General features: G+C 48.6%; 1 protein-coding gene across 1 annotated transcript in view; it reads right to left on the bottom strand.

Annotated features, from left to right (window-relative positions):
- Nucleotides 1–5,414: 5,414 nt before the first annotated feature.
- LAMB2 (laminin subunit beta 2) overlaps nt 5,415–27,005 on the bottom strand; it is a 68,650-nt gene continuing 47,059 nt past the window's right edge. The window contains exons 22-33 of the mRNA XM_015422107.1: nt 24,427–24,523; nt 22,429–22,801; nt 21,506–21,690; nt 19,543–19,784; nt 18,266–18,469; nt 17,512–17,656; nt 14,306–14,513; nt 13,062–13,203; nt 11,274–11,450; nt 7,483–7,642; nt 5,838–6,346; nt 5,415–5,436 (exon numbers count right to left, since the gene is read on the bottom strand). Coding sequence (XP_015277593.1) covers nt 6,210–6,346; nt 7,483–7,642; nt 11,274–11,450; nt 13,062–13,203; nt 14,306–14,513; nt 17,512–17,656; nt 18,266–18,469; nt 19,543–19,784; nt 21,506–21,690; nt 22,429–22,801; nt 24,427–24,523 — 2,070 coding nt within the window. The 3' untranslated portion in view covers nt 5,415–5,436; nt 5,838–6,209. The remainder of the gene's footprint in view (nt 5,437–5,837; nt 6,347–7,482; nt 7,643–11,273; nt 11,451–13,061; nt 13,204–14,305; nt 14,514–17,511; nt 17,657–18,265; nt 18,470–19,542; nt 19,785–21,505; nt 21,691–22,428; nt 22,802–24,426; nt 24,524–27,005) is intronic.

Below are 27,005 nucleotides of genomic sequence, written 5' to 3'. Positions count from 1 at the left end.
AACCGGCGCGATCAGATGCCAACATCTGGCAAGCATCGCGCACCCGCCCCTAACCCGTTGCTTCTGGCCAAAGATGCGGATCTAAAAAGAGACTAGTGAAAAGGCAGTACCTACCGGATGACGCACAGCACCGGCGGCCATGGGATCGCTGATGCATGGTTATCCTGTGGTATGCGTGGCAATGGCGAACTGTGCATGCGCACAACTGCTGCGGCTGGCCCTCCTTAGCATTGCTTCCCCTGCAGCATGTGATCGAGGCTGCCGGCAGAAGCGCAGAGCCTCAGCGGACCTGTCTGATCCCGCTGCCGTGCTTCTGTTTGTTGCGGCTCTAAAAAGCTGCACTTCCCCCACGGCTTTTACCGCTCGTGTGACCGTGGCTTTTGTTTCTTCTTCCTCACTTGGACTTCATCCGTGTGTTCTTCATCAGGCCAGGGATATACGGGCCACGATTTGTGGAACATAAGCATAGCTGAGATTGGATTAAAGCAGTTGGTAGAAAATGTGACTTTCAGAAGCCTTATAACAAGCCTGGAGATAGATCAGGTTCAGTGTTCCCTCTAAGCTGAGTTAGTGTGAGCTAGCTCAGTTTTTTAGCCTCCAGATCACGCATTTTCATCTTAGCTCAGGAAGGATGGCCCCAGAGCAAACTATTTTATGCAGTAGCCAAATCACTCCCTCACAACTTGAATGCCAGTAGCTCACAAGGTAGAATTTTTGCTCACGAGAATCCACAGCTTAGAGGAAGCATTGATCAAGATGGGTAGCCGTGTCTGTCTGCAGCAGTAGAAAAGAGCAAGGTCTCTTGCTACTGGACTCTTGCTCTTTTTGACAAACGGACATTTAAAAAAAAAAAGTACTGTACCCAAAAATGCTTATAAGGTTGCAGGAGAGTGTGTATTATTGAAGTTGGCGATTCAGACTCCTGGTTTGGATACCCAATCTTCTCTAAGAGAGCTTTGACTCTGTGAGATCATTTCCCTGATGAGCAGCTCACAGGATGCCCAGTGCCGGGGAAAAGGTCAATTGGCACTCTCAGTGGTTCTTAGCCATGGCCTCAGATGTGAGCATAGAACATGCATGGTAATGCACCTCGTTTGTGCCCATCAATTATTCTGATTGCATATCCTTTTTTTCATCTGAGGTACCAGTGTGTTTTTCAGAACAGGATGGGGGCTTGCAAGGAATTGCTGAAGGGAGAAGCAAACTGGAAGTCCCCAAAATTCCCTTGTCAAGGATTCCGGGAGCTCTGAGGGGTTATGAGTAGGCTGATCCCCGCCTCCTTAACGTAACTTTCCGGCACATTTTCAGCCTGCATCAGGCGTAGTTGGTTTTTTTTTAAGAGATATTTATTTTTTCTTTCGGTTTATTTACAAAGTCATATTTTTTTTCTGCAGATGACCTGGTTTTGCTGATTTGGGGATTGGCACAGTGGCCATCCACTTGACTATTAAAAGAAGTGAAGGAAAACAACATCCCACTTGTGATTTAGGGGGGGGGGGGGGGCCGGGGGGGTTGGGGGGGGGGGGGAAGCCTCATCTCCTCCTCAGACCTTTTTATTCCCAGGATTGAGGGATGTGGCAAGTATGCCAGCCTATAAATAACAAAACAATGCAGCACACAATACAAAATGGCAAGTAACAGCAAAACAACTGTGTGCAGAAATACCCGCAAGAGTAAATATACAAAAAGAGACTTCAGCAAAGTGAAACACATATGTAATCAGCAATACATTCGTACATAAAATCCATCGTAGGAAATTTAGAAGTCTACAGAATGCATCAAGTCCAAAGTAGATATCCAACACTTATCCTAGGTAGTATACAGTGTTCCAGACTTCTGGTCCTTCCTACAAAAATGTAGGCATTTTTGGTCCTGTTCTACATAGTAGCAACCTTGAGAGATGCACTTTCAAGCTTAGGAGACCTGGCCCATAAAGAAACTGAACAATATTGTCTTGTAAAGAAATTGGAACGAGACTTCCTATTGTGGCTCTTTGTTCCTGAGGAAGGACCAGAAGTCTGAAACACTGTATACTACCTAGGAAAAGTGTTGGATATCTCCTTTGGACTTGATGCATTCTGTAGACTTCTAAATTTCCTACGATGGATTTTATGTACGAATGTATTGCTGATTACATATGTGTTTCACTTTGCTGAAGTCTCGTTTTGTATATTTACTCTTGTGGGTATTTCAGCACACAGTTGTTTTGCTGTTACTTGCCAAGCATGCCAGCCCTGTCAATGGTTCTTCTGCAACTTCGCTGCAGCTTTCATTGCTCTGTCTCTTTAACCCTCCAGATTTTAAGCTCTTTTCTCCCTGTCTACCCCATTTCTGTCTACATGCCTCAGTGGCCACATCTTATAGTTAGGGAGCCAGCCAGAGCTTAGAGCAGCGGTTCTCAGTTGGTGGTATTGTGTACCACCAGTGGGACTCGGAAGTAGGCTGACCCGAGCTGCTACGGATTATCCACTGTGCTTCTGCTACCCCCCCCCCCCGGTGATCATTTTAAGTCATAGCATTGTCTTAATAATCGCAGCAACGTTATCAATGATACTGATACAGCTATCCACTGTTAGATGCCTACCGTGAAGTTTTAGAGATGAAGCAGTAAATAAGAGCACTCAGATCCCACTTTCAGATGATACAGCCATGCATCATATTGGAAACGTGTCTTGTGACAGGGAAGCTCTGACCTTTTGCCTAGCAGATCCCACTTTCAGATGATACAGCCATGTATCATATTGGAAATGTGACAGGGAAGCTCTGAGCTATTGCCTATCTGAAAAAGTAAGCTCTTTGCACTTCCGATTGATTCATCAGCAGATGTTTCGAACAGTGCCGTTTTAATAGGATTTGCCCAATAACCCAGTGAAGAGAAAGGGCTTGGGGATGTGTTTACGGTTCACAGAATGCCTGCGCAAAACAACAGATGCAGAGATATTTCACATTATCAATGAATGTTCTTGATCATTAATTGAAAAATATTCATTGATAATGTGAAATATTACAGAATATTAATAAACAGAAACATGTTATGGGACTTCTGACGTGACAGGTATCCTCCCTGGGGATCACAGCAGACAACTGCCAAGTCGCAAATGCTGCTTTGCAAGTTAAAACCTTAGGGTTGTCAAACTCCTGGTGGGGCCTGGAGACCTTCCAGAATTACAATTGATCTCCAGATGACAGATACCAGTTCCTCTGGAGAAAATGGCTGCTTTGGAGGGTGGACCCTATGACATTATGTCATGCTGAGGACCCTCCCCTCCCCAAACCCCACCCTCCCCAAGCTCCACCCCCTATATCACCAGGAATTTCCCAAATCAGAGTTGGCAACAACCCTATACACATTGTATGATCCATTATGCTTCCAATCATACATAAGATTCCTGAACTGTCTGACTGCATAAAACCATTGTACTGAACAGCTGAATTGTCAAAGTGCTTTGTAAGGTGATGGCTGCCAAGCACAAAAGCCTATTGCTGTGTACCAGAGATGATTAAGGTGCCATCCAGAGTCTTCAAGCTGAGAGGAGAATTTAGCCATTTCTGGGCTGAAAAGAAACCTGATCTAGCAGGCCTGATAATATTGAATAAATCTTGAAAGCAGCAGACATGGCTGAGCTCCTAAACGAACTGAATTTGCAGATGCAAAAGTCCATTCAATTCATCTCTCCATCGAACGCTTTCAAAAACAAGCTAGTGGTTTGGAAGAAAAATGTTGATGAGGAAATGCTTGGTATATTTAATTGCTTTTTGACTGACATGTGTTTTTAAAGACATAGCAACAGAATGCACTCCCACCAATACTCCTCCAATTTTATGGCCTTAAAATTTATCAGAAATGATAAATATAACAGAAATGTCCTTCTTGGGAAAAGGATGACAGTGGGACCCAGATTCCTTGCTAGAGCAACTGGTGGGATGTAAGATACAAAAGCTTGAGAACCAGTAGCTTGGAGGATTCTCCTACATATCTGCTTCAGATAAAATCCATTCCAGCTTGACCCTAACTCTTTCCAGATGTTACAATTGTGCCTACCGAAAGCCTCCCAACAGTGCATACTGGGAGCCCATGCTACCCATGATCTTCCCGGTACACGCAATTACTGTGTTGTGTGAACAAGGGATAATGTGCGTATTTACCATGCATGGAGAGTTCCTGTGCACATGAATGCAAACCCTGAAAAATCCAGTGCATGTTAAATACATATGCTGTCCCCATTCACGGGTATGTTAAATACATATGCTGTCCCCATTCACACATCACGGGCTTGAGTGCTAGATAGTCTCTGCCGTGGAGCTTGCTTCTGCTTCCTAGAAGATTTCCATTGATGCAAATGCAATGGTCTTCAATGGGCCCTTGCACAAATGGAATTTTTAGCAGAAGTGGAAGAGCATTCCACAGACGGAACTGTCTGGCACACACACTAGATCGTTCGTAGCATCCAAGCCATAGTGACCACATGTACTGGGAGGGTCTAAGCGTGGTAGGGAGGCTCCTGGTACACACAGCTGTAATGTCTGAAAAAGTCTTCTCTCTGAGGGTAAACCAGAGGTGTACACACGGTCTAGATTCTGGGGTGGTTTGTGTGATGAGATATGCTAGACAAAGACAAAGTGTGGTGTGATGCAGAAAGCAATGCCACTTTGGACTTTTATTCATATGCAAACAGAAGCCATTTTCCTTGGGGCACATCATGGGCAACAGACATGCCAATGTGACTGTCTCATCCAACCCTCCCTTGAGCAAACGTACTATCTGCTCCGTGCGATTAGCTTCCGAATTGGGCCCTTCTGTTTCATGATGTTTGACAACAAGGAGGTGGGGAGTAGCAGAACACTGTAATGAGATTATGTCTGCGGCAATAGTTTCAGAGGGCGGCCAAGTGAGTCTGCAGGAGAACAGCTAGATTTGAGTCCAGCAGCACCTTGGAGGCCAAGATATTCGGGGTATGAACTTTCAAAAGACGAAGCTTCCTTCGTCTGAGGATATCTGTCCAAGGGAGCTTTGGCGCTCTAAAACCTATACCTCGAAACAGGGCTCTTTTTGTAGAAAAAGCCCAGCAGGAACTCATTAGCATAATAGGCCACACCCAACAGCAGGAACCTATTAGCATATTGGGCCACACCCCTGACAGCACAGCTCATTAGCACATTAGGCCGCACCCCCATGTTACCAGAAGTGCGGTTATCCAGCCACACCCACCTTTTGCTTCTTATTCTGTTTACCTTGTTTGTTGTCAAAACCCAGGGCGTTTTTTGTAGCAGGAACTCCTTTGCATGTTAGGCCACACACCCCTAATGTAGCAAATCCTAATTAGTGCCTGCTGTTGGGTGTGGCCTATTATGCTAATGAGTTCCTGCTGGGCGTGGCCAACTTGGGAGCCAGCCGGAACTCCGTTCCTGTGCGCTCCTGCCCAAAAATAGCCCTGCCTCGAAAATCTTGTTGGCCTCTAAGGCACTCCTGGGCTCGAATCCAGCTGTCTGTGGCACGTATGGGCTCCCGCAAGGGTATTTCGCAGACAGGATGATGTCAGGGAGGGGACTCTCTTGAGGAAGGCTTGGTGGCTCTTGGCAGTTCAGGGACCCAGACAGCCGGGAATAGGTTGAGGACCCATCTGAAGCAAGGCTGAGGCCCAGTCCATACAATACAAAGTCCATGTGGCCACCAATGGGGCTTTATTTCAGATGTGCACGTGGGCCTGGTTGTGACCATGACTGCAGTGCTTGGGTAGAAGGTGCTTCAGCCTCCCCCCCCCCCCCCCCCCCCTGGCCGGTGCTGTGACCATGTCCTGATACAGTCCCAGGAGCTGCTGTTGAGTCTGTTGTGAAACTCACATGTAATGATGGCTTCACCTATGTTTCCCCACTAGCAGGAACAGCAGCCACTCAGAGCTGTTTCAGGATCCTGGGTGGGTGGGTGGGGAGAGGGTCTGAAGCCACTTCTACCCACGTACTGCAGCTGTCATCAGAACCCAGCCTGTCTGTGTCTGGGAAGCACAGAACTTCCATAGCACATCTGAATTAAAGTCCTCTTGGCATCCACAGGGTCTTTGTTCCATGTGACCAAAGAAAGAATGGATAAAGGAACCGTGCTCCAGGCACTAGGCAGGGGTAGCCAAGAGTTCTTCAAGCACACAAATAAAAGCAGTGAATGGGTCTCACAAACTGGAAAGGGGGGTGGTGGTGGTTAAAAAATAGGGACATCACTGGCATGTGTTGTAAATCTGGATCTGCTGGTTGATGTCTCCCAAAATGGCCCTCATCTTGGCCTCCAGCCCATCCAGTTGGGCTGCCTTCTCTTCCAACAGCCTCTCATTTTCTTCGTATGTTCCTTCCAGCACTGGATAGAGAGGAGGACAGGAGTAGTATGGAGGAATGTCCCAAAAGAGAAAGGGAGAGATAAAGGACATCACTAGTTGCACATTCTCATTCCCGAATCCAACATCCAAAGAGACCATTCCAAGTCCTGCCCCTCACAGTTCCAGCCAAAACCCCTCAGGTGGGCAGCCATGTTCTTGCAGATCGAGTGAACTGCTTGTGTCCCTTTCGTGATCTCTCATCCATGCTCCCCACTGGCCACCAGACTCCTGAAAGGGCAGCGGACAAGGCCGACTGGAGACTGTGCCAGGCCTGCGCTCTTGGCACAGTGAGGCTTCCAGTTATCCATGGATTCACAGCAGTGGCCAGACACCGCCAAGTGCTGGCAAAGCCTATGATGGCACCCCCAGTCAAGGCAGGTCTCTTTCTGCTCCATAGGAGTAGAAAGGTGTGACAGCTTCAGACCTTGGCCAGTGCTGAGGTTCTCGGAGTGCTGACTACGGCACCAAGACAGCAGACTCAGAGCTTGCAGTTAAGTCTGCTCAAGAACACACGCAGCTCCCCCAATGGAATCCCCCTCCTCCGACAGCATGTCTCCATCCACAGGCCCTTACTTCCTCCCCTCTCCCGCACCCCCCACGAGAGTGGATTCTGTTCCCCCCCTGCTCTGTTCTAGGGCTTGGTGTATTCTGCCTGTCTGTAAGTCCTCCTCCCAAGTGTGATATTAGGAACAGCAGCAGATACTTTGAGAATCAGCTTCGTATTAAGACAGCTCCTAAGTTTCTGCGTGGGAGATCAGAATTGAAACTCTGTGGACAGAGTTTGTGAAAGCTCAAAAACCAGGGAGGATCGGGCTGGGCATCCAGTGGTTAAAGGGATCTTTCTGTAGTTCTGTGTCCTTCCCCCACTCACTCTCAGTCCTTATGATCTTCCCATCCCTAATATTACCACTCCAGTCACTGAGGGAGTGGAGACACTCTGGGAACCTCGATCTAGGGGGACTCTCTCTCTCTCTCTCTCTCTCTCTGTTCAGAGTTTGCATCATTTATTCAGATGCTGGAAGGGGGGGGGGAGGCTCTCAGCACCAAATCTGTAAGTAGTGTTTATGTTTAGCAGATCCCTGGTTCCTATACCTTCCCCTCTGCCGTAGGCACCTACCGTTCAGCCGCCGGAGCTTGTCATGAGCATCACGTAGCAGCCCCTTGGCCTCATCACGTAGGCGCTCTGCTTTCTGCCGCGCCTGCTGCACGTGGTGGGCCTTGTATTCCACCAGCTCCTTCATGGTGCGGTACTGGTCCCCCAGAGAACCCTCCAGCACCTGGGGATACAGTGGGAAACCGGCAGGGTGGTGAGCAGGACGTGCAGGCGTCTGATACCTGACATATCCAGAGGACTATTTATTTATTTATTTTATTTATACCTCGCCCTCCCCGCGAACGGGCTCAGGGCGGCTTACAGCAGTGGCCCAATTGCCAATAAAACCGATAAAACAATATACATCATTTCATAATAAGTTAAAACATAAAATCATAAGGTGCTATTCAGTTCTACAGATCGTTGCTTACAATGGCGTATTAAGATGTCTAGATTCCAGCTCAGTGTCGTTCCGAGTTGCTCGATGTAGCGGGCCAGATGTTGGCACTGAGGGCTAGGCTCACTGATGGTAGTGGTGGGGGTGGCTCCTAATTGAAGGCCTGGTGGAAGAGCTCCGTCTTGCAGGCCCTGCGGAACTGCAATATATCCCACAAGCACCAGCACCTTGAAACTGATTCAGTATGCTATTGGCAGCCAGTGCAGGGCCTTCAACGCAGGCTGGATGTGTTCCCATCTAGGTAAGCCCATCAACAGCCTGGCCACGGCGTTCTGCACTAGCTGCAGCCTCCGAATTTGCAACAAGGGCGGCCCCATGTAGAGAGTGTTGCAGTAGTCTAGTCTCGAGGTGACCGTCACATGGATCACTGTGGTCAGGTCGTTGCGGTCAAGGAAGGGAACCAACTGCCTAATCAGCTGAAGATGGTAAAAGGCCGACTTGGCAGTGGCTGCTAACGTGGCCTCCGTTGTTTAAGGAGGGGTCCAGAAGCACACCTAAGCTCCTAACCTCTGATGCACCAATGGCCGGGAGTGGGGTCCCCACCCGCGCACCGCCCCGGCCCACACACAGGACCTCCATCTTCGCTGGATTCAGTTTCAGCTGACTCAGCCTAAGCCAACCAGCCACGGCCTGTAACGCACGGTCCAGATCTCCAGGACTGGAGTTTGTCCAGCTGTCCAGCATCAGATAGAGCTGGGTGTCATCAGCGTACTGAGAGCACCCCAGCCCATAAGAAGGACTATAAGAAGGATGGCCAGGTGGGAATTGTGTTGATGGAATAACTTCAGTTGGGGATTGCTTTGATGGAATAACTTCAGTTGGGGATTGCTTTGATGGAATAACGTCCATAGACAAGCTTTGCACCTGCTAAAATATCTGGTGTATGACAAGGATGTGTTTTATCTTCCTAACTGTTCAATCTGTATGCAGAACATATCGTAAGGAACACTGGATTAGATTCAAATGAAGGTGGAATGAAAACTGGTGGAAGGAACATTAACAGTTTGAGATCAACAGATGACTCCACATTACTGGTGGAAAATGGTAAAGACTGGAAATGGCTACCGATGAAGGTCAAAGCAGAAAGTGCCAAAGCAGGATTACAACTGAACATCAGGAAGATAGAAGTAATGACTCCTGGGAAATTACACAACTTTAAGAGTGATGATGAAGACACTGAAATTGTTCAAGATTTTCTAATTCCTTGGCTCCATCATCATCAAGAAGAAGAGAAGAGATTGGATTTATACCCCGCCCTTCACTACCCAAAGATGTCTGAGCGTCTTACAAACTGCTTTCCCTTCCCCTCCCCAAAACAGACAGCCTGTGAGGTAGGTGGGGCAGAGAGAGCTCTGACAGAAACCGCTGTTTTTCAAGAACAGCTGTGCCAGAACTATGGCTTGCCCAAGGTCATCCAGCCAGGTGCAAGTGGAGGAGCGGGGAATCAAATCCGGTTCTCACAAATTAGAGTCCGCGCACTTAACCACTACACCAAACTGGCAAAAGAGTGACTGCAACCAAGAAATCAGAAGGAGATTGAGACTGGAGAAGGGCAGCCATGAAGGAGCTAGAAAAGATTCTTTAGTGTCAAGGTGTGTGACTAGCATCCAAGATTAAGATAAGATACTATAATATTTCACATGACTATGTATGGGCATGAAAGTTAAACAGTGAAGAAAGCTGACAGGAAGAAAGTGGATTCCTTTGAAATGTGATGTTGAAGGAAGAGTTTTACAGATACCATGGATCGCCAAAAAGACAAATACCTGGGTTCTAAATCAAAGCAAGCCTGAATTCTCCCTAGAAGGTAAAATGACCAAACTGGGGCTATCATACTTTGGTCACATTATGAGAAAACAGGAGTCATTGGAAATGTTAGGAAGACCCAACATGAGATGGATTGACTCAGTCAAGGAAGCCACAAAGGCCCTCCGTTTGCAAGACCTGAGCAAGGCTGTTAACGATAGGATGTTTTGGAGGTTATTAATTCAGTGTTGCCATAAGCAGAAGTGACTTGATGGCACATAGCACACATGCAAAGTATCTGTTGGAAATACGTGTGTGTTGCAAGTTCTAATTCAGTCATTATAGGGTTAATCTATTTACCTTGTGTGCTATTGTTTAGACTGACCTGGAAGGAAACCTGGCACAGAGCCAATGAAAACAAAGCTGGAAAACTGAAGCTTATTTACTAACAATCATTGGTTAACACATTTAGGTGATTTCCTTCTAGAGGTCAAGAAGAAGAAAAATCTCCATTATAGTTGTTGTGAGACCGTGTGGTCAGTCTGTTCTGTAGCTGTAGAGATGCAGCCTTAGGTCTTTGTTATTTTGTAGGTTTTCCTGTGTACTCTTCCCTTAGAAATAAAGATTTTTTTCACAGAAAGAAATACCTCCTCTCCAGTGAAGCAAAGATCCATTGTAAAGATTCATTGCAAATGCTGAATATCTAAGTATTTTTGCCAATTTTCCCAACAGTATCTGAGTCTAGGAAAAAGGATTTCCTCCAAGGTCAGACTGTCTATGTATGTATGTTTGAGATATGTGGTTTGGTACAACTGCTAGAGTAGCACAGATATTTTCTCCCTGTGTACTGTATCTGTGCTTGTGGACATCATAAACTAGAACTCCTAGATGGGTCAAACTGGACTTTGAGCTTTGCCTTTGAGTCTCCTCCACCTCTATGATTCCACTAGATTGCTCCCTTTTAGAGAGGCTAAATGACCTGGGCCTAGTGATAGTAGAAGGCAGAAGATCTGCCTGGTTTGGTTCTGTCTGCCAAAGGCTTCTGCCACCACCTAACCTCCCAAACATCATCAGAACTCTGTCTTAAGGAATTCAGACCCTGCATATTGCTGCCTCCAGGCGTACGCTATTTGAGGTAAGATGCATTCTATCTGTCTGATGTAATTGGCCCAGACGATTTAGTAATGGTGGTAGGGTTTCCAAGGGTATTTGTGATTCCCATTAAAACTAGGAGACATCCAGATGAAATTGGCAAGACTGAATCTCTGGAGGCACTCAAGCAAAAAGCAAATGGAACTGTCTCCAGAACAACCCTGGAAGGGGTAAATGGCAAAGAGCTCTAAGAGGATACATGAAGGACCAGCCAAAGAACATGAAGGGTCTCAAAGTATTAAATTTACACCAGAAGTACTTGATGTGAATTATTTATTGTAGGTTGCCTGGGGACTCCATGAGAAAAGTGGGATGCAGAACTATTACACAGACAATGCCTCCCACCCGTCCAAGATCAGAGAATGGCTGTCATGCATGTGGATCCTGCACAGGTAATGCAATGTGCCCAAGGGGCTGAATCACTGCCAGGTTCACAGGGCTGAAGCCCATCCCCACTTACCTGTTTGGCCTCCCCAGCCCGGTCCCGAGCGGCATTGGCCGTCTCCTCTGCTCGCGTGGCTGCCAGGCTGTTGTTGGCCCACTTCATCTTTAGGGCATCCACCTGCCTATCCAGATGGCCCACCCGTTCCATGGCTTCAGCCAGCTGACCCTCGGCGCTTTCCGTCTGTTCCTGGATCTGACGGGAGATGGGAGGCAAGAGGGAAACAGTGAAGAAGGAGGGATGCTCTCTCTCTCTCTGCAGTGGGAGCATAATCTCTTTTAACACGGGTCACTGACTTGACTTTCTCTCTCTCTCTCTCTCTCTCTGCAGTGGGAGCATCATCTGTTTTAACACGGGTCACTGACTTGACTGGATGCCTTGCAGCATGTAGTGCCCATGGAAACAATCAACTTCCCCAAGCACCAAGACACAGAACTGTGGAAATGCACTGTTCATTACAGAACCATCTACCCCTCCCCTCTGTCGAAATGACATTCAAGGCAGCTTACAGAACAGTGCAGTTCAAAAACCCAACAATTATAAAAGCAGAAGACCAGAGAATCTGAAGCATTTGGCAGCAACGAAAGCACCAAACGAAATCCAAAAATAATAGAATACTAAAAACAGACTGAACATAAGAACGTAAGAGATGCCAATGTTGGATCAGGCCAAAGGCCCATCCAGTCTAACACTCTGTATCACACAGTGGCCAGAAATACCAGGTGCCATCAGGAGGTCCACCAGTGGGGCCAGGACATTAGAAGCCCTCCCACTGTTGACCCCCCCAAGCACCAAGAAGACAGAGCATCACTTGCCCCAGAGTCCCTATCTATACCTTGTGGCTAATAGCCACTGATGGACCTCTGCTCCATATGCTTATCTAATTCCCTTTTGAAGCCGTCCATGCTGAAGCATCAGGGAGCAGTAAAAACTAAAATGAAGACTAAGACCAGCAATTGAGAGTAAAAAGATCAACAGGGCACAGTTAGATTCAGCCTTTGGAAAAATAGTCGTCACCAAACGGGCTTTGTAGGGGAGGATGTTCCATAGCCAGCTACCTGGTCCTTTTAACTGGAGATACTGGGGATTGGACCTGGGACCTTCTGCGTACAAAGCAGATGCTGTACTGGTGAACCCACCCATGCCATGGCCTCACCCACAGCCCCACCTAGAACAATTTCCCTTTCTTGGTTTATGAAGGCATCCCTCCCTCACCTTTTTATCAATGACTGAGCTAAAAACTGGCTGGGGAAGATACTTTAACGCTGGCTGTTCCTCCCTGCTAGAAGGGCAACATGTCCCTCCAGTACTTCTTTGTATCACTCTCACCTCTGTGCCTTCTGTTTGTAGGGGAGGATGTTCCATAGCCAGCTACCTGGTCCTTTTAACTGGAGATACTGGGGATTGGACCTGGGACCTTCTGCGTACAAAGCAGATGCTGTACTGGTGAACCCACCCATGCCATGGCCTCACCCACAGCCCCACCTAGAACAATTTCCCTTTCTTGGTTTATGAAGGCATCCCTCCCTCACCTTTTTATCAATGACTGAGCTAAAAACTGGCTGGGGAAGATACTTTAACGCTGGTTGTTCCTCCCTGCTAGAAGGGCAACATGCCCCTCCAGTACTTCTTTACATCACTCTCACCTCTGTGCCTTCTACTATGCATTTTCTTAATTGTGGTTCTCCTCCCCCTTCGCAAAGAAACAAGAGAGATTAAGAGCTTTCTGTGTAAATGCTGGGCATAACCTTTGCAGGACAGAAACTGAGGTGGGAGTGGTAAGGGGTGCCATATATCGGGACTCACCTTATTAACAGCATTCTCAGTGTGGTAGATATCACTGGCTGCGTTGCGAATAGCTCTCTCAGCAGCATTCTGTGCACGCTTGGCATCATCCAGAGCCCGCTTCACAGCTTCAGCAGCATTCTTTACGCTCTCCGCCCGGGCACTGGAAGGAGAGGATTGCTCCGAGTTAGAATCCAGTCCTATCCCGACTAGCAACCATGATGGCCAGGGAACGGAGATTGCAGATTCATGGGAGAACAGATCTATCAGCAGATACCAGCCATAACTGCTCAACAGAGCTTTTGCGTGCAGATCTAGTGTGCCTCAGATTAATAAATGTCAAGGAGGGACTGATTTGAACCTAAAGTCCAACGTTTTAACAGCTACCCTATGTTGGCTCTGTAGCAGAGACTGTCCCTCTTCTGTAGACCCCTAAGAAAGGGGTCCCCAGCGTGGTGCCCGTGGGTGCCGTGTTGCCTGCCAACAATTTTCCTGGCATCTGCAAAGTGTGTTTAGAAAGTGGGCGGGGCCAGGTGGGGCTTTTGCCCATCAAGGTTTCTGATCAGCCACTGGAGATTTGATGGGCTGTGCAGATTTTTTTAAAAAAACATTACTTTGGCAGCAGCTGCCACCCCGCACAAGCATCTTCACAGCATGATTGAAGGTAAGCTGTGTCAGCCATTTTGTGGCTGGCTCCACCTCCTGTGGCAGCCATTTTGTGTCAGCCATTTTGGGACTGCACCCACCATACTATGTCAGAATCCCAAATGTGCCCACAGGCTCGAAAAGCTTGGAGACCCTGGTCCTCACATATCGACACATTTAGTGAGAGAAGGGACTGAGATTTATGACCAGTCATGACTCCAGGTTCGCACACAAAGCACTTCAGAATTCTTATCCCGCTTGAACACCACCAGACCACTGTGGCTAGGCAAGTTACTATCTTCTCAGCTTTTATCTTATGCCAACTCAGAGGCTTCATGGAAGACAAGGGGCTGTAACTTCATGTCCAGGCTCAATAATCAGCTCTCTCCACTATGCTGCCCACAGCTGAGGCCTCACTGAGGGCTGCCAAGTCTCCTGGCAGTTGGTTACCTCAGTTGCTAAGCTCCCCCTTCGCTCCCTTCTTGCTGGCCATCATGTCACTTGCTCACATGGAGAAGGCAGCTAAGGGGGAACAATGCTTTCAGCCCCTACCATCTCTTTCTAGGCCCCAAAGATCCATGCTGTTCCCACTCCTACCTCCCATTGTTTCCCACACTCACTTAGCACGACGTGCATCTTGTAATAGCTGCCCTGCTCTGTGCACGTCCCCTGCTGTTTGGTCCAAGATGGCATCCACATTGGCCAGGCTGCTGACACGCTCCTTGATCTCCTCAGCAAGGTGGTGGATCTGTGCAGGTGATGCTGGGATGGAGAGTTCCATCACGCGAGAGGCCACCAGTGCAATGCTGTCAGGATCGGCCCCATCAACTGTGAGAGTGAGGGATCAGTTACTGCTCTGAAGAGATTTTTTTTTAAAAGCAGCCTCTTCCCAGAAGGCCCATCCCAGATATGCTTCTGGTTTTGGTGGTGCTTGCTTCTGGGTATCCCTCCCCTCCAAAATATTTGCCTCGGACTATCAGCTGCTGCTTAACAAACCCCCGAACATGCCATTCTCATCGAAACATCAGCCGAAGTTTCAAATGTCAGAGGCATTTTGGAGCCTTGCTGGGAAATAAACAGAAGAGGCCCAAGTGCATAGGCTGCTGGAGTTCCGTAACTGGAACACGAAATATATAATTTGGCCATAAAAAGCAGCCACAGGGGCAGGCAACATGGATCAGGACTGTAGGTAGGTAATGCAGGAAGAGGCAAGGTTAATACTTGGTTGGAAACCCCACCCCTCCCATTTAGCAACCAGCAGGGAAAAAGACAGGCACACTTATAGTGCCTGTCTTTTTCCCCTATGGGAACTTACAACAGCCAGGAAGAGGGAAGATTTTCAGCTGTGGAAATATCTCTTAAGTTGCAAGAGTTCAGCACCTCCAACTTTCCTTTCAGTGTGATCCTGCTCCAAATCACACATATACCCAGGGCTTTTTTTGTAGAAAAAGCCCAGCAGGAACTCATTAGCATATTAGGCCACACCCCTGAGCGCACAGCTCATTATCATATTAGGCAACACCCCCACATTGCCAGAACTGTGGTCATCCAGCCACGCCCACCATTTGCTTCTTATTCTGTTTACCTTGTTTGTTGTCAAAACCCAGGGCTTTTTTTGTAGCAGGAACCCCTAATGTAGCCAATCCTAATGAGTGTCTGCTGTTGGGTGTGGTCTATTATGCTAATGAGTTTCTGCTGGGCGTGGCCAACTCGGGAGCCAGCCGGAACTCCGTTCCTGTGCGTTCCTGCCCCAAAATAGCCCTGCATATACCCTACTTACAGCTGCATTTCAGGGATGCCTGGTGCTCCAGTGGTGGGACTCCAGTGTCACAGGTAAGCTTGTAGGTACAAAAACATTGCCAGGGTAGAGCTGAACCTGATTGCTGGAATTCCTCTCTCCACTATACAGACAGGGGATATCTTCTCCTGAGAAAATATCCTGGCCTGTGTAGGAGCTTCCAAGCTGCTGATGGAAATAACGTTTTGGATGGGAAGGACTTATCCAGCAGACAGTTCTCTGACATGCTCAGGGCCTAATCAGTGTTCCCTCTAAGCTGAGTTGCTGTGAGCTAGCTCACAATTTTTTAGCCTCTGTCTCACACATTTTTGTCTTAGCTCAGGAAGGAGGGCTCCAGAGCAAACTAAGTTATGCAGCAGCCAATTCACCCGCTCCCAACTTTCATGCCAAGACTCCACAGCTTAGAGGGAGCATTGGGCCTAATGCTTTTTGTGTTTCCTCATGTGAATACCGCCTCTGCAAAGCAAGCCCATAGAACAAAGTGAAATCCTAGTGCCATGCCAGGAACATAAGAAGAACCCTGCTGGATCAGACCAGTGGTCCTCCTAGTCCAGCGTCCTTCTGGTCACACAGTGGGCAGCCAGTTCCTCTGGAAGGCCAAAAACAGGGCACAGAGGCCAAGGCCTTCCTCGATGTTGCCTCCTGGCTCTGGGATTCAGTGGCTGACTGCCTCTGAACATGGAGGTCCCCTTTAGTCACCGTGGGAAGTAGCCACAGATAGACCCACCCTCCAGGAATCTGTCTAATCCTCTTTTAAAGCCATCTGTAAGGGGGGTGGCCGTTGCTGCAGAACTTTGGGAGATAGCTTTGGAAGTAATTGGAAGAAGGAAGAAAGATTTCTCAGAAGGGGGCTAGACTGGGCTAGTTCAGTGTGTGTATTATGAGCAACTATAAACTTGTATTGACCATGTGAAATTTGATCTCTGGTACACAGAAAGCAGCATCCTGGGGACCCCCAACATAGATGTAAAATCTAAAAAGCATGTTTCTATCCCTGGGGGAAAGTCTGAAAGCTCTTGGTCAGTGTCTGCTGCATTGCTGGGTGGAAATAAGAAATTCTGGTTCTAAAGTGTAAGATGTTGGTTCGTTTTAGATTTTTGTCTCTCTCCCACTATTAAGAATTTGTAAACCCTGTTAATACTGTCCCAGCCCCAGTTCTCCATGCTAAAGGTGACCCTCCACATTCAGAGCCAATAAACCTCTGAATATCCATGCTTTGCAGGCAAAAGGTCCCAGGTTCAATCCCCGGCATCTCCAGTTAAAAGGATCCAGGTTGTGTGTGCGTTAAGTGCTACCAAGTGGCTTCCGACTCATGGGGACCCTATGAATGAATCAAGATGGGTGGCCGTGTTAGTCTGTCTGTAGTAGTAGAAAAGGGCAAGAGAGTCCAGTAGCGCCTTAAAGATTAACAAAATTCGTGGCAGGGGGTATGAGCCTTCCTGAGTCACTGCTCCTTCAGATAGCCGAAGAAGTGAGCATAAAAGCTCACACCCCCTGCCACAATTTTTGTTAGTCTTTAAGGTGCTATTGGAATGTTGCTTTTTTCTACTCCTATGAATTAGTGACCTCCAAAATGATGTATCATTAACAGCCTTGCTTGGGTGTTGCAAACTGAGGGCCACGGCTTCCGTGGTCATGTGAAAGGCCTCCGCCTGAGATCCTGGAGAGCTGCTGCCAGCCAGAGTAGACAATACTGACCTTGATAGACCAAGGGTCTGATTCAGTATAAGGCGGTTTCTTAAGTTCATTTTTTAATAAATGCCCTGACTCAGGTAGGCCAAATTGGCATTGGGGGAAGTGGAGCTTCCAAACTGTGAAGAATGCTATTGAAGTAATGCTCAGGCTTGTGTTTCAGCTTTCTGTTTGTAATTGTTTATATATTAACTTTATATTTTTAAACTGTTGCAGGAGTTTGTTTTTATTTTATTTTAATACAGGATGCCTTTGGGTGTTCAGGTGTTCACAGGTATATAAACAGGTGTTCCTATACGCAGTGGACAGGGGAAGACAGCTGGAGCCCGCACTTACGACTCAAGAACTCTTTGATTTGCTGGATGAGGTCCCGCAGTTCCTTATTGGAGTGCTCCAGCCGGGCTTTGGTGGCATTGGCGTTGTCCAAGGCTGCTTGAGCTCTCTGCTTGGCCACCCCTGCCTGTGCTTTAGCTTCAGCCACCTGTCAAAAAGCACAATGGACCTGCTGGTTAGCCAGAAGGGGGCAGCAGATACACAGGGATGTAAAGGACCTGGCATGCAAAAACACAACAGAATAAAGTTTGCACTCTACTTAACTGCCTTGAGACTAGGCTTGCAAGGCATGGCCTGATGGGGGGAAGTGCGTACTTACTGCAAGGGGGAGGGAGGGGCAGTCTTCATTGCCACATGATGATGTCCCTTCCAGAGTGACCCAGAAGTCCAGCATCACATTGGGGCAATGCTCTAGCACTCACCCTAAAAACTCTCTGGAGTTTCTGGGCAAGTGCTAGAGCATTGCCCTGGTGCGGTGCTGGCGTATCCACATTTCACCAGAAGTAACATCATCAAGCAGTGACAGAGATCGCTCCCCCACCACCACATTTTGTGGCCTGCTTCTGCCTACCCACCAGATGAATGTCAGGGATCTTCGGCAATGATTACTTAGAGTTTGCCCACCATTAGCAGGAACCTGTTAAGCCCACTTGAGACCCAGTGCCACATTCAGGCCTCTGGATAAAATATGATCAGCACAAAGAAGGAAGCCCCTCCCTCTGCAAAAGCAAGTCCCACTTTCTCCCTCAAAGCTTACCTGGCGTAGCAACAGATCCACGTCAGCCACAGCACGGCGCAGCTCACCTTCGGCATGGCGGGCTCGGTCCAATGCGTTGTCAGCCGTGGCCACTGCCCCATTGCAGTTGAGGCCCCCACAGTGACGTCTGCCATCTTCGTCACGGCAACCAGCGCCTCCACAGGGGCTGCTGGAACAAGGGAGATCCCCTGGGGCACCACATACCTGGCACCGGAAATGGGTGGGACAGATGGTGAGGTTGTGGGCGGCCCTCTCTCACGCTTCACTACGCTTTTCCAGTCTGCCTTCACATCATATGTAGCATCTTGTTCTTACTGCACTTTCTAATTTATTTGTAATCCAGTTGTTACAGTGTTTATGGTTATGTCATATCTTTTTAATTAATATTTTAATTATATAATTAATCACAACCCCCACAAATTAACATAAACATTAACACTCCTTAACATAATCAATCAAATAGTAGTTGTGTGTTCAAATAAGTAAATACTGTAAAAAAGCAAAACATACAACCTTCCCATTAAATATTCATACATCAAGTCAACTATAAGCTGTTATTCCATCAAAATCTGTACCAAGTTAAGATAATTTGTTATTTATTTATTTATCTATCAGATTTATACTCCGCCCTCTCAGCCGAAGCCGGCTTATCACAAAAGCCTCCTGATCCACTATATTAACTATACAGTTAAGATCCACAAACATACATACATCTAACAAGTCAAACTCTTCATAACTATCTACTTAGTACTTTATGTTCCCAGACTTATTTACCTAATAAATGTTACAAATATTAAAAATATTTAAAAATAAATCTGAATTAAATGAATTATTAAAAGAATTTTAATTAATTTTAGTTTTAATTAAACCGATTGAATAATTATTTTTAAAATATTATATTCTTTTTTACAACTATTTTTTTAAAACTGTGCAGTTGGAATTAATTAATGATTCCAAAAATTATAAAAGGATTGCCAACTCTGAGTAAAAGAAGGGTTTTTTTTAACCTGCCATCACACAGTGGCACCCATTCTGCAGTGTTTATGGTGCAAGGTCTTATGCTGTGTGCATCGTTTTCCAATTTTGTAAAGTGAGAAAGGTGGACTATAAATAAAGTAAGTACATAAGCAAGTACATCAAGCGAGGGGTCTGTCTAACTTCCAGATCCTGATTCCTTCTTATCGCTGTTGCCCATGTTTCCCATGATGCTTCACTCTCAGCACTGTCTCCTCTCCTCAGCATCATACTTAGAACATTTCCCTCCCAACCTCACCCACCTTCTCATTGATCCGATGAAGGCGCAGCCCTCCAACGCGCGCTGACAGCTCAGTCAGGGCTCTCCGGTTCACTGCATTCTGCCGGTTGAAGGCGTCTCTCCGTGCCGTCATTAGGCCTTCTGTGCGGCGTCGGATGGCGGCCGACTGGCTGACAGGACTAGGCACTGCTAAAGTGGAGGCGTTGGCCCGGCGCTCAGCTTCTCGTGACTGCTCAAAGGACTTGCGGATGCTATCATAGGCCCCTGTAGAGTTTGAAGGGTTAGTGAGAAGCATCCAAAGCCTGTTTGCTGGGCAGCAAAGCCTCTGGACTTGTACTAGGCCCCCTGGGATATTCTCCTCACAGTGACCAGTATGTTTCTCAAGTTCCCAAACACCCCACTCCTTGGGGAGGGGGAAACCAAAAGACAAACTGGGACTGCAGAAGGGTGAAGTAAGTGGGTGCAAGGCATTACCCATTTCCCTTGCCCTAAATGCCTCTTCCAGGGATTGTGGCTCAGAGGTAGCATATTTGCTTTGCACACATAAGGTCTCAGGTTCAATCCCTGGCATCTCCAGTTAAATGCATCAGGTAGCAGGTGCTGTGAAATGCTGGAGAGCCACGACCGGTCAAAGACAACAATGCTGACCTTGATAGACCAATGGTCTGACTAAGTATAAGGCAGCTTCTTGGGCCATATCTATTTGGGATAGGCCATGGAAGAATAAGAAGAGGAGGAGGGTTTTTGTGGGTTTTTTTAATACCCTGCTTTTCACTACCCGAAGGAGACTCAGAGCGGCCTATGATCACTTTCCCTTCCTCGCCTCACAACAGATACCCTGTGAGGCAGGTGGAGCTGAGAGAACTCTGAGAGAGCTGTGACTGACCCAAGGTCACCCAGCTGGTTTCATGTGGAGAAGTGGGGCATCAAACCTGGTTCTCCAGATTAGAGTCCACTGCTTTTAACTATTACACCACACTGGCTCTCAGTTTGGAGAGCTTCTGCTAGTCAGACCAGAGCTAGAGGGACCCATGTACTGAATGAGTATACGACAGTTCTGTGTGTTCTCTTATGCCCATAATTTTGGGGTGGATAAGTTGGGAGAAGCGGAGAAAGGTTCTAAGGCAAGGGTGGTGCAGAAAGGAAAACACTTGATAGGCTAAGGTAAACGTAACTCTCACTGTTAAATACAAATACTATGTATTTTTAATACTATGTACATCGCCCAGAGCCCTACAATAATAGGGATGGGGCGATTCATCATCATCATCATCATCATCATCATCATCATCATCATCATCATCATCATCATCATCATCAATAACAACAACAACAACAATAACAACAACAACAACAACAACAACAACAACAACAATAATAATATGTAGCCTTTTCTCTCCAGTGTTAAGCTTTTTTGGGGGTGGGGCAGTTCCATAAATCTGCATCCAGCTAAGTACAATGCCAATTGGTTAGTGCCCCCTACTATCACCAAAACAACTGCCCTCAGAATTCATAGAGAACTTCTGGAACCAATCTTTTTTTTTTTTTAAATCCATTATTTTAAATAGGGCAAAGGACAAAAGGTTAAACACAACAGAGTTGAAAAATAATACCAATAATAAAAAGTTGACAGCTCGCCCAAGGCACAGCTGAAGGGTAAGACGGATGGCTGCCTCAGCATTTGACTTGTCAGAATGTCTGGCTGTCATGAAACTTGACAGCTGGCAGAACGCAGAGGTGAAAGAACTGAAATGATTCTACTGAAATGATATTACAATTGTCTTCGTTCTGAGGTGGAAGTTCCTAGACGGCATCTGAACTCCCCAAACTCGCAACTCATGCACTGAAGCACGGCACTCTCCCATGGTACTCTGGTGATGACTGCAAGTCAAGGGTACTGAGCCTGCTCAGAAATCCCAGGGATAACTGAGAAGGGCCTGCGTGTGGATTTGGCCCCTGGGTGAAGCAACCCAGAGGACACTTACCCGGCACGTTGGCATGCTTGAGCGCATCCAGCTGGCGTCCCAGGTCTGCCAGGCTGAGGTTGAGGCCACGAGCGGCACGCTCCAGAGTGCCCAGGGCATGGTTGGCGTTGAAGTTCTCGTCCTGGGTCGCGGTCAGCAGCCCCTCCAGGCGGGTGAGGGTTTCCGTGACATCTGCTATCTCCTGCCTAAGAAGACAAGGTCAGTCAAAAACTGGGGCGCTGTCGCTCCTCACGCGCCCCTGGGGAAGGGGAAGGGGCAGAACGCAGCCCTCACAGTGCTAGCCTTTAAGGAGGACTGAACAAAATCATTGTGACTCTATCAATGGCTGCTAGATCATCTGAGCAACAGTGGCTGCTCAGGACTATTTATCGTTGGTTACCCCTGGGGAAGGGGAAGGGGCAGAACGCAGTGCTAGCCTTTAAGGAGGATTGAACAAAATCATTGTGACTCTCTCAATGGCTGCTAGATCATCTAAGCAACAGTGGCTGCTCAGGACTATTTATTGTTGGTTACCAAATAATAAGAAGAGATTGGATTTATACCCCGCCCTTCACTACCCAAAGAAGTCTCAGAGCGGCTTACAATCTCCTTCACCTTCCCCTCCCCACAACAGACACCCTGTGAGGTAGGTGGGGCTGAGAGAGCTCCCTTAAGAACTGCCCTTGAGAAAACAACTCTGAAAGAACTGATGATCGACCCAGCTGCATGTGGAGGAGTGGGGAATCAAACCTGGTTCTCCCAAGATTAGAGTCCGTGCTCCTAACCACTACACCAAACTGGGTCTCCCTTGTGGACTTCCCACCTGGCAAAGCACTTCTGGAAGAACATTGGACCAAATAAACCCATCTGGTGCAGTCAGCAAAGCAATTCTTACTTTGCCTTCCTCCCAGACTAGTTTATACGATGCTGGGACATCCACTCACCGCAGCTCATCCATGTTATACAGGAGATGGGTGATGGCACTGGCGGTGGCATTGCGGGCACTGACAATGACCTGGACGGCACTCAGCTTGTCCTGTAGCCGATGGAAGGTGCCCTCGAAAGCCCCGGTGAGGCCCGTCTGCTGGAGCTGCTGGGCACGTTGGGCCAGGCTGCGGGTGCGGGCTGCCAAATCCTGCACGATGCGGTCCCAGTCTCCAAAGCACTGGTGGCAGGGGTGGCAGGCCGGGAAGTCACCGGCAAAGCCACGGGAACACTGGTCGCAGCGCACGCCCGACACGCCTGGGCGGCAGGAGCAATGTCCGGTGACGCGGTGGCACTGTGGGGTCTCGATCCCGCGTGGGTCACAGTCGCAAGCTGCTCACGACACAAAGGTAGTAAGCAAGGAAGGGTTCATCAGCACATATATCCCACTTCCCGGTGGCCTAGCCCAGTCTCTGAAGAGCCTAATCTGATGCAGGACTTTAAAAATGTTATTTTCCTATTCTTCAGTTCGCCCTTACCTGGACAGGCCAGGTTAGCCCAATCTTGGTCAGCCCTAAGGTTAGTATTTGGATGGGAGACCACCCAGGAAGTCCAAGACCACTGTGCACAGCCAGGCAATGCCAAACCACCTTTATAGGTCTCTTGCCTTGAAAACTCCACCAGGGGTCGCCATACGTTGGCTGTGGTTTCACAGCACTGTCTTTTTCTTGGGTTTGGGGTTTTTTTTGTGTATTTTTCATGTGTGCCTGTGTGTGTTGAGAGTGTGTGCACCTGGGAGTCAGGGTGACCTCTGATGACTGACCCCTGCTGGGGTCCTGGAGGATATTCAGCGAGGTGGCTGAAGAAAGCCTGCCCCCTGGCCCTCCTGACTGCTGGTATTTCAAGGAGGTCACCCGTCCAAATACTAGCCAGGGCCAGCCCTGCTTAGCTTCTGAGATCTGATGAGACCGAGCTTGCCTGGGCTATCCAAGGCAGGGCCTTTCACAGCACTTTCTACTCCTTTGGGGGTGGAAAGGGCCCTCAAGTCACAGGCGACTGATGGCGACCCCTGGTGGGGTTTTCAAGGCAAGAGACCTATAAAGGTGGTTTGCCATTGCCTGGCTCTGCATCGTGGTCTTGGACTTCCTGGGTGGTCTCCCATCCAAGCACTAGCCAAAAACAACCCTGCTTAGCTTCCGAGATCTGATAAGATTGGGCTAGCCTGGGCCACCCAGGTCAGAGCCTTCTAACGGGGGAGCCAGACGCCATTTTCTTTTCCGTTATTATGGGAGTTTGGCCTACCGATGGCGGGCTGCGCGAAGCGGGGGACGAAAAGGTAATTTTTTTTGCGGGTTTCTGTGGCTTGCTATGAAGTCGGAGAGATCGTCCCATACCTTTTGAAGTGGTCACAACGATTTTAGTCGGCTAAAATTGCTTGATTGGAGAGGGGTTTGTCGGAGCTCAGAGTTCAGGCGTCCATCTTGGATGAGACCGACGCCACGCCCCCAATGGGAGATAGTTGATACCAGAATGCAGCTATTCTTTGGGAATCTTATGCAGGACTAGCAGTTGCGCTCCCTGCATTAAGAGGCATCTGTTTGCTTCCAAGAGGTTGTGTATATTTCATGGTGTTCTGGAGGAGCTGAAACACTGAAGTATTCAAGAGGCTCAAAAAGTTAGGGGACCCCTGGTCTAGGGTGTTCCCCAGCCCTCAAGAGCAGCCTTCTCAAAGCAGCAGGGACTGCAGGGGAAGGAACAGACCCAAATGGAACTCTGCTCACAGTTCTTCAGCTGAAAGTAATTATTTCCACAATCATAACTGCTAGAAGCTCACTGTTCTGTTTTGTTTTTTATGAGCACAGATGTTTTCAGGATTACTGTGCCGTCTGTCACAGCTTTGCAATGTCCACAGAGTCAGCCATATTTTTGGCTCTCCCCCCACCCCACCCCACCCCACCCTGGGTTTTTTTCCCCACCTGCAAGGGCCTGGCTTCTGCCTGCAGGCTGGCCACACTCACCTCTGCACTGCTGGCTGGGCTCTCCCCAGTGGAACTCCTGGCATTCAGAGCAGGTGCGGCCCCCAAAGCCCGGTCGGCACTGGCATTGCCCTGTGAACTGCAAGAGATGGCCAGTTGGAGGTACAAGGGCAGGAATCCCTAAAGCAAGCCCAGGCACACTACCTCCACAGCCAAGTGACAGAAAGAGAATGTCGTCTAGGCACTGAGATACCGTACAAGACCACAGTATCATCATCATCATCATCATCATCATCATCATCATCATCATCATCATCATCATCATCATCATCATCATTCTAAGCAGGGATAAGAATTGGGTTGGATCCAGCAATCAGTCAGTGGAAGACAGTGATGATCACAGATTTTCCCCAGGTTCCTCTCCCATTAGCAGGCCTTTTTAACCATGGGAAAGTTTATTCCTGGGGCTGCAGACTTGTATGGTTTAGGGGCTTCCACATGGCAGCAACTTCCTATACTTTTCCTTTTACCACTGTCCATTCAGGGCAGCAGTCACCAGGCTTCCGTTCCATCCCTGGCTGCAGCCATCTTTCCATCCCCCCAGTGTCCTTTCAGTTTGAATATCAATATGTTATAACAATATATGAGTTAAGTTGACACTGAATTCCCAGCTTTCTTTTTAAAAAAAGTCTCCAGCACCTTTTTGTTGTGAAGATATAAGGGAAAAGGCATATCCCTGTAATGAAAGGAGCTACAGACTTCCTTTTTTTCCAGTGAAAGCTGGTCTCTGGAGTTGGGGCAAGTGGCAGGGCAAGGGACGGAGAACCCGAGCGGGTGATGGCACCGCAGTCGGAACGGACAGGCTCATGCCTGGACTTGCCCGCACCAACAACCCCAGGACGGGGAAGGGGCTGGGAAGGCAGGCAGGGCTGGAGACGGCACAGACACCCAGACTTCTCAGGAGCCCAGAAACACTGGAGGCACTCACTCAAGAGTGATGGTGGAGCCCAGGTGTCACTGGGCAGTGGCAATGCCCGGGAGACAGGGCGAGAGGGCAGCAGAAAGCCAGACCGTGGTGCTGCAGCTGGCGGTGCTGCAGCAGGCCAAGGCCAGAGCCTAGCCACAGGAACAAGACAGTGGCTGCAGTAGAGGAGGCAGCCCCAGCAACAAGGAACAGATGGGAGCTGGGAGTAGCTCCTCCAACGCTCCCTGCAGCCCAGCTGCAACAGCTGAGGGCGGGGTGGGCACGGAAGACACTCAGGAGGACTCGGGAGTAGTTGTGAGTGAGCCAGCAGGCTCGGAGCCAACCCCCACAGGGCCGGCAGGAGGGACAAGGGAGGTGGCCATGCACCAAGGAAGGGTCGACAGGCAGAGGGCGGAAATAAAATGGGGCTCCTGTTGACAGGCCGAGGAGGAAGAGAACGGCTGAATCCACGTCATAGAGGGGACCAGACAGCTAAGAGGAGGAGGAGCAGGGTGAAATAAAAGCCCCTCCCCTCTCTTTCTGAGGCCCTGAGGGAGCCCTTTTGGAGTCGAGGCACCAGAGTGGAGGGCAGCCCCCCCCCCGGGGGGGGGGGTGTCAGGCAGGGCGTGACAGCTGGGAATGCTGACAATCCACTACACAAATTGTTATAACATTGTAATGGCATACTGATACTCAACTGCTGATTTAAATACCCTACAAAGCTTCCCCCCCCCCCCCCGTGGAGGTGGGGAGGATATGGCCACCACAGAGAGAGGGGCAGGAGAATGTCTACCATGTGGATGACATCGGGAAACTCCGCACTTTCACACTAGGGTTGCCATCCCCCCCAGTGGGGCCAGGGGATCCCCGGATTTTGGGGGGTCCCGATCTGCTGCAGCCCAGCTGGCTGGCGGGGAAAGCCCCATCCCCAAGAAGCCCCCTCCTGGCACCGCCAGCGTGATGATGTCTCCCGGGAGTGATGTCATCACATTTCTGACATCAGGGGTGATGTTCTAGGTTTAGGGCAAAACTCTATGGCTCTGAGGCCAAAAAAACCCCATAGAGTTTTGCCCAAAACCTAGAGCATTGCCCCCAACATCGGAAACATGATGACGTCACTTCTGGTGACATCGTCATGGTGCGCACACGTGTCGCATGCACCAGAAGATCTTCAAGGAGGAACCGGGAGCCCCACCACCACCAGCAACTCACACCTATAAGTGAGGGGGAGGGGGGGAGCCATTTCCCAACAGTACTGAAACCATGTCTATTAGTCTATTAGTCCATGCTGGCTGGGAGGCTGCAGTGGGAAGGGGACAAAAGTCCCCTTTTCTGCTGCTTCTGATTTGCTCCATTCCCCTTTTCCACAGCAGCCCCTGACTTGAATGGTCTTTGACGGGAGTGGTGGCACAGTGGGTAAATCCCCTGCATAACTATAACATCTGAACTGTCAGTTCTAGCCCCGTGCTGGTGTGAGCAACCAAGCCTTGTCCCTAGCTCATCGTCTACCCAGCGATTTGAAAGCTTCGGCAAGTAGATAAATTGGGGACCACCCGTAAGGGGGTGGGCACACCACTCCCCTGGGAGGTGTTAGCTGCCAGGACTGACATCTGTGGCGCGGCAAGATTAAAAGTGGGGAAAATCTGTTTCGGCATTC

Source organism: Gekko japonicus, unplaced genomic scaffold, assembly GCF_001447785.1.
Source record: "Gekko japonicus isolate JY-2015 unplaced genomic scaffold, Gekko_japonicus_V1.1 scaffold292, whole genome shotgun sequence".
In the NCBI taxonomy this organism is placed as follows: Eukaryota; Metazoa; Chordata; class Lepidosauria; order Squamata; family Gekkonidae; genus Gekko; species Gekko japonicus.
The sequence above is the reverse complement of the archived record's forward strand: the minus strand, read 5'-3'. Positions and strand labels throughout refer to the sequence as shown.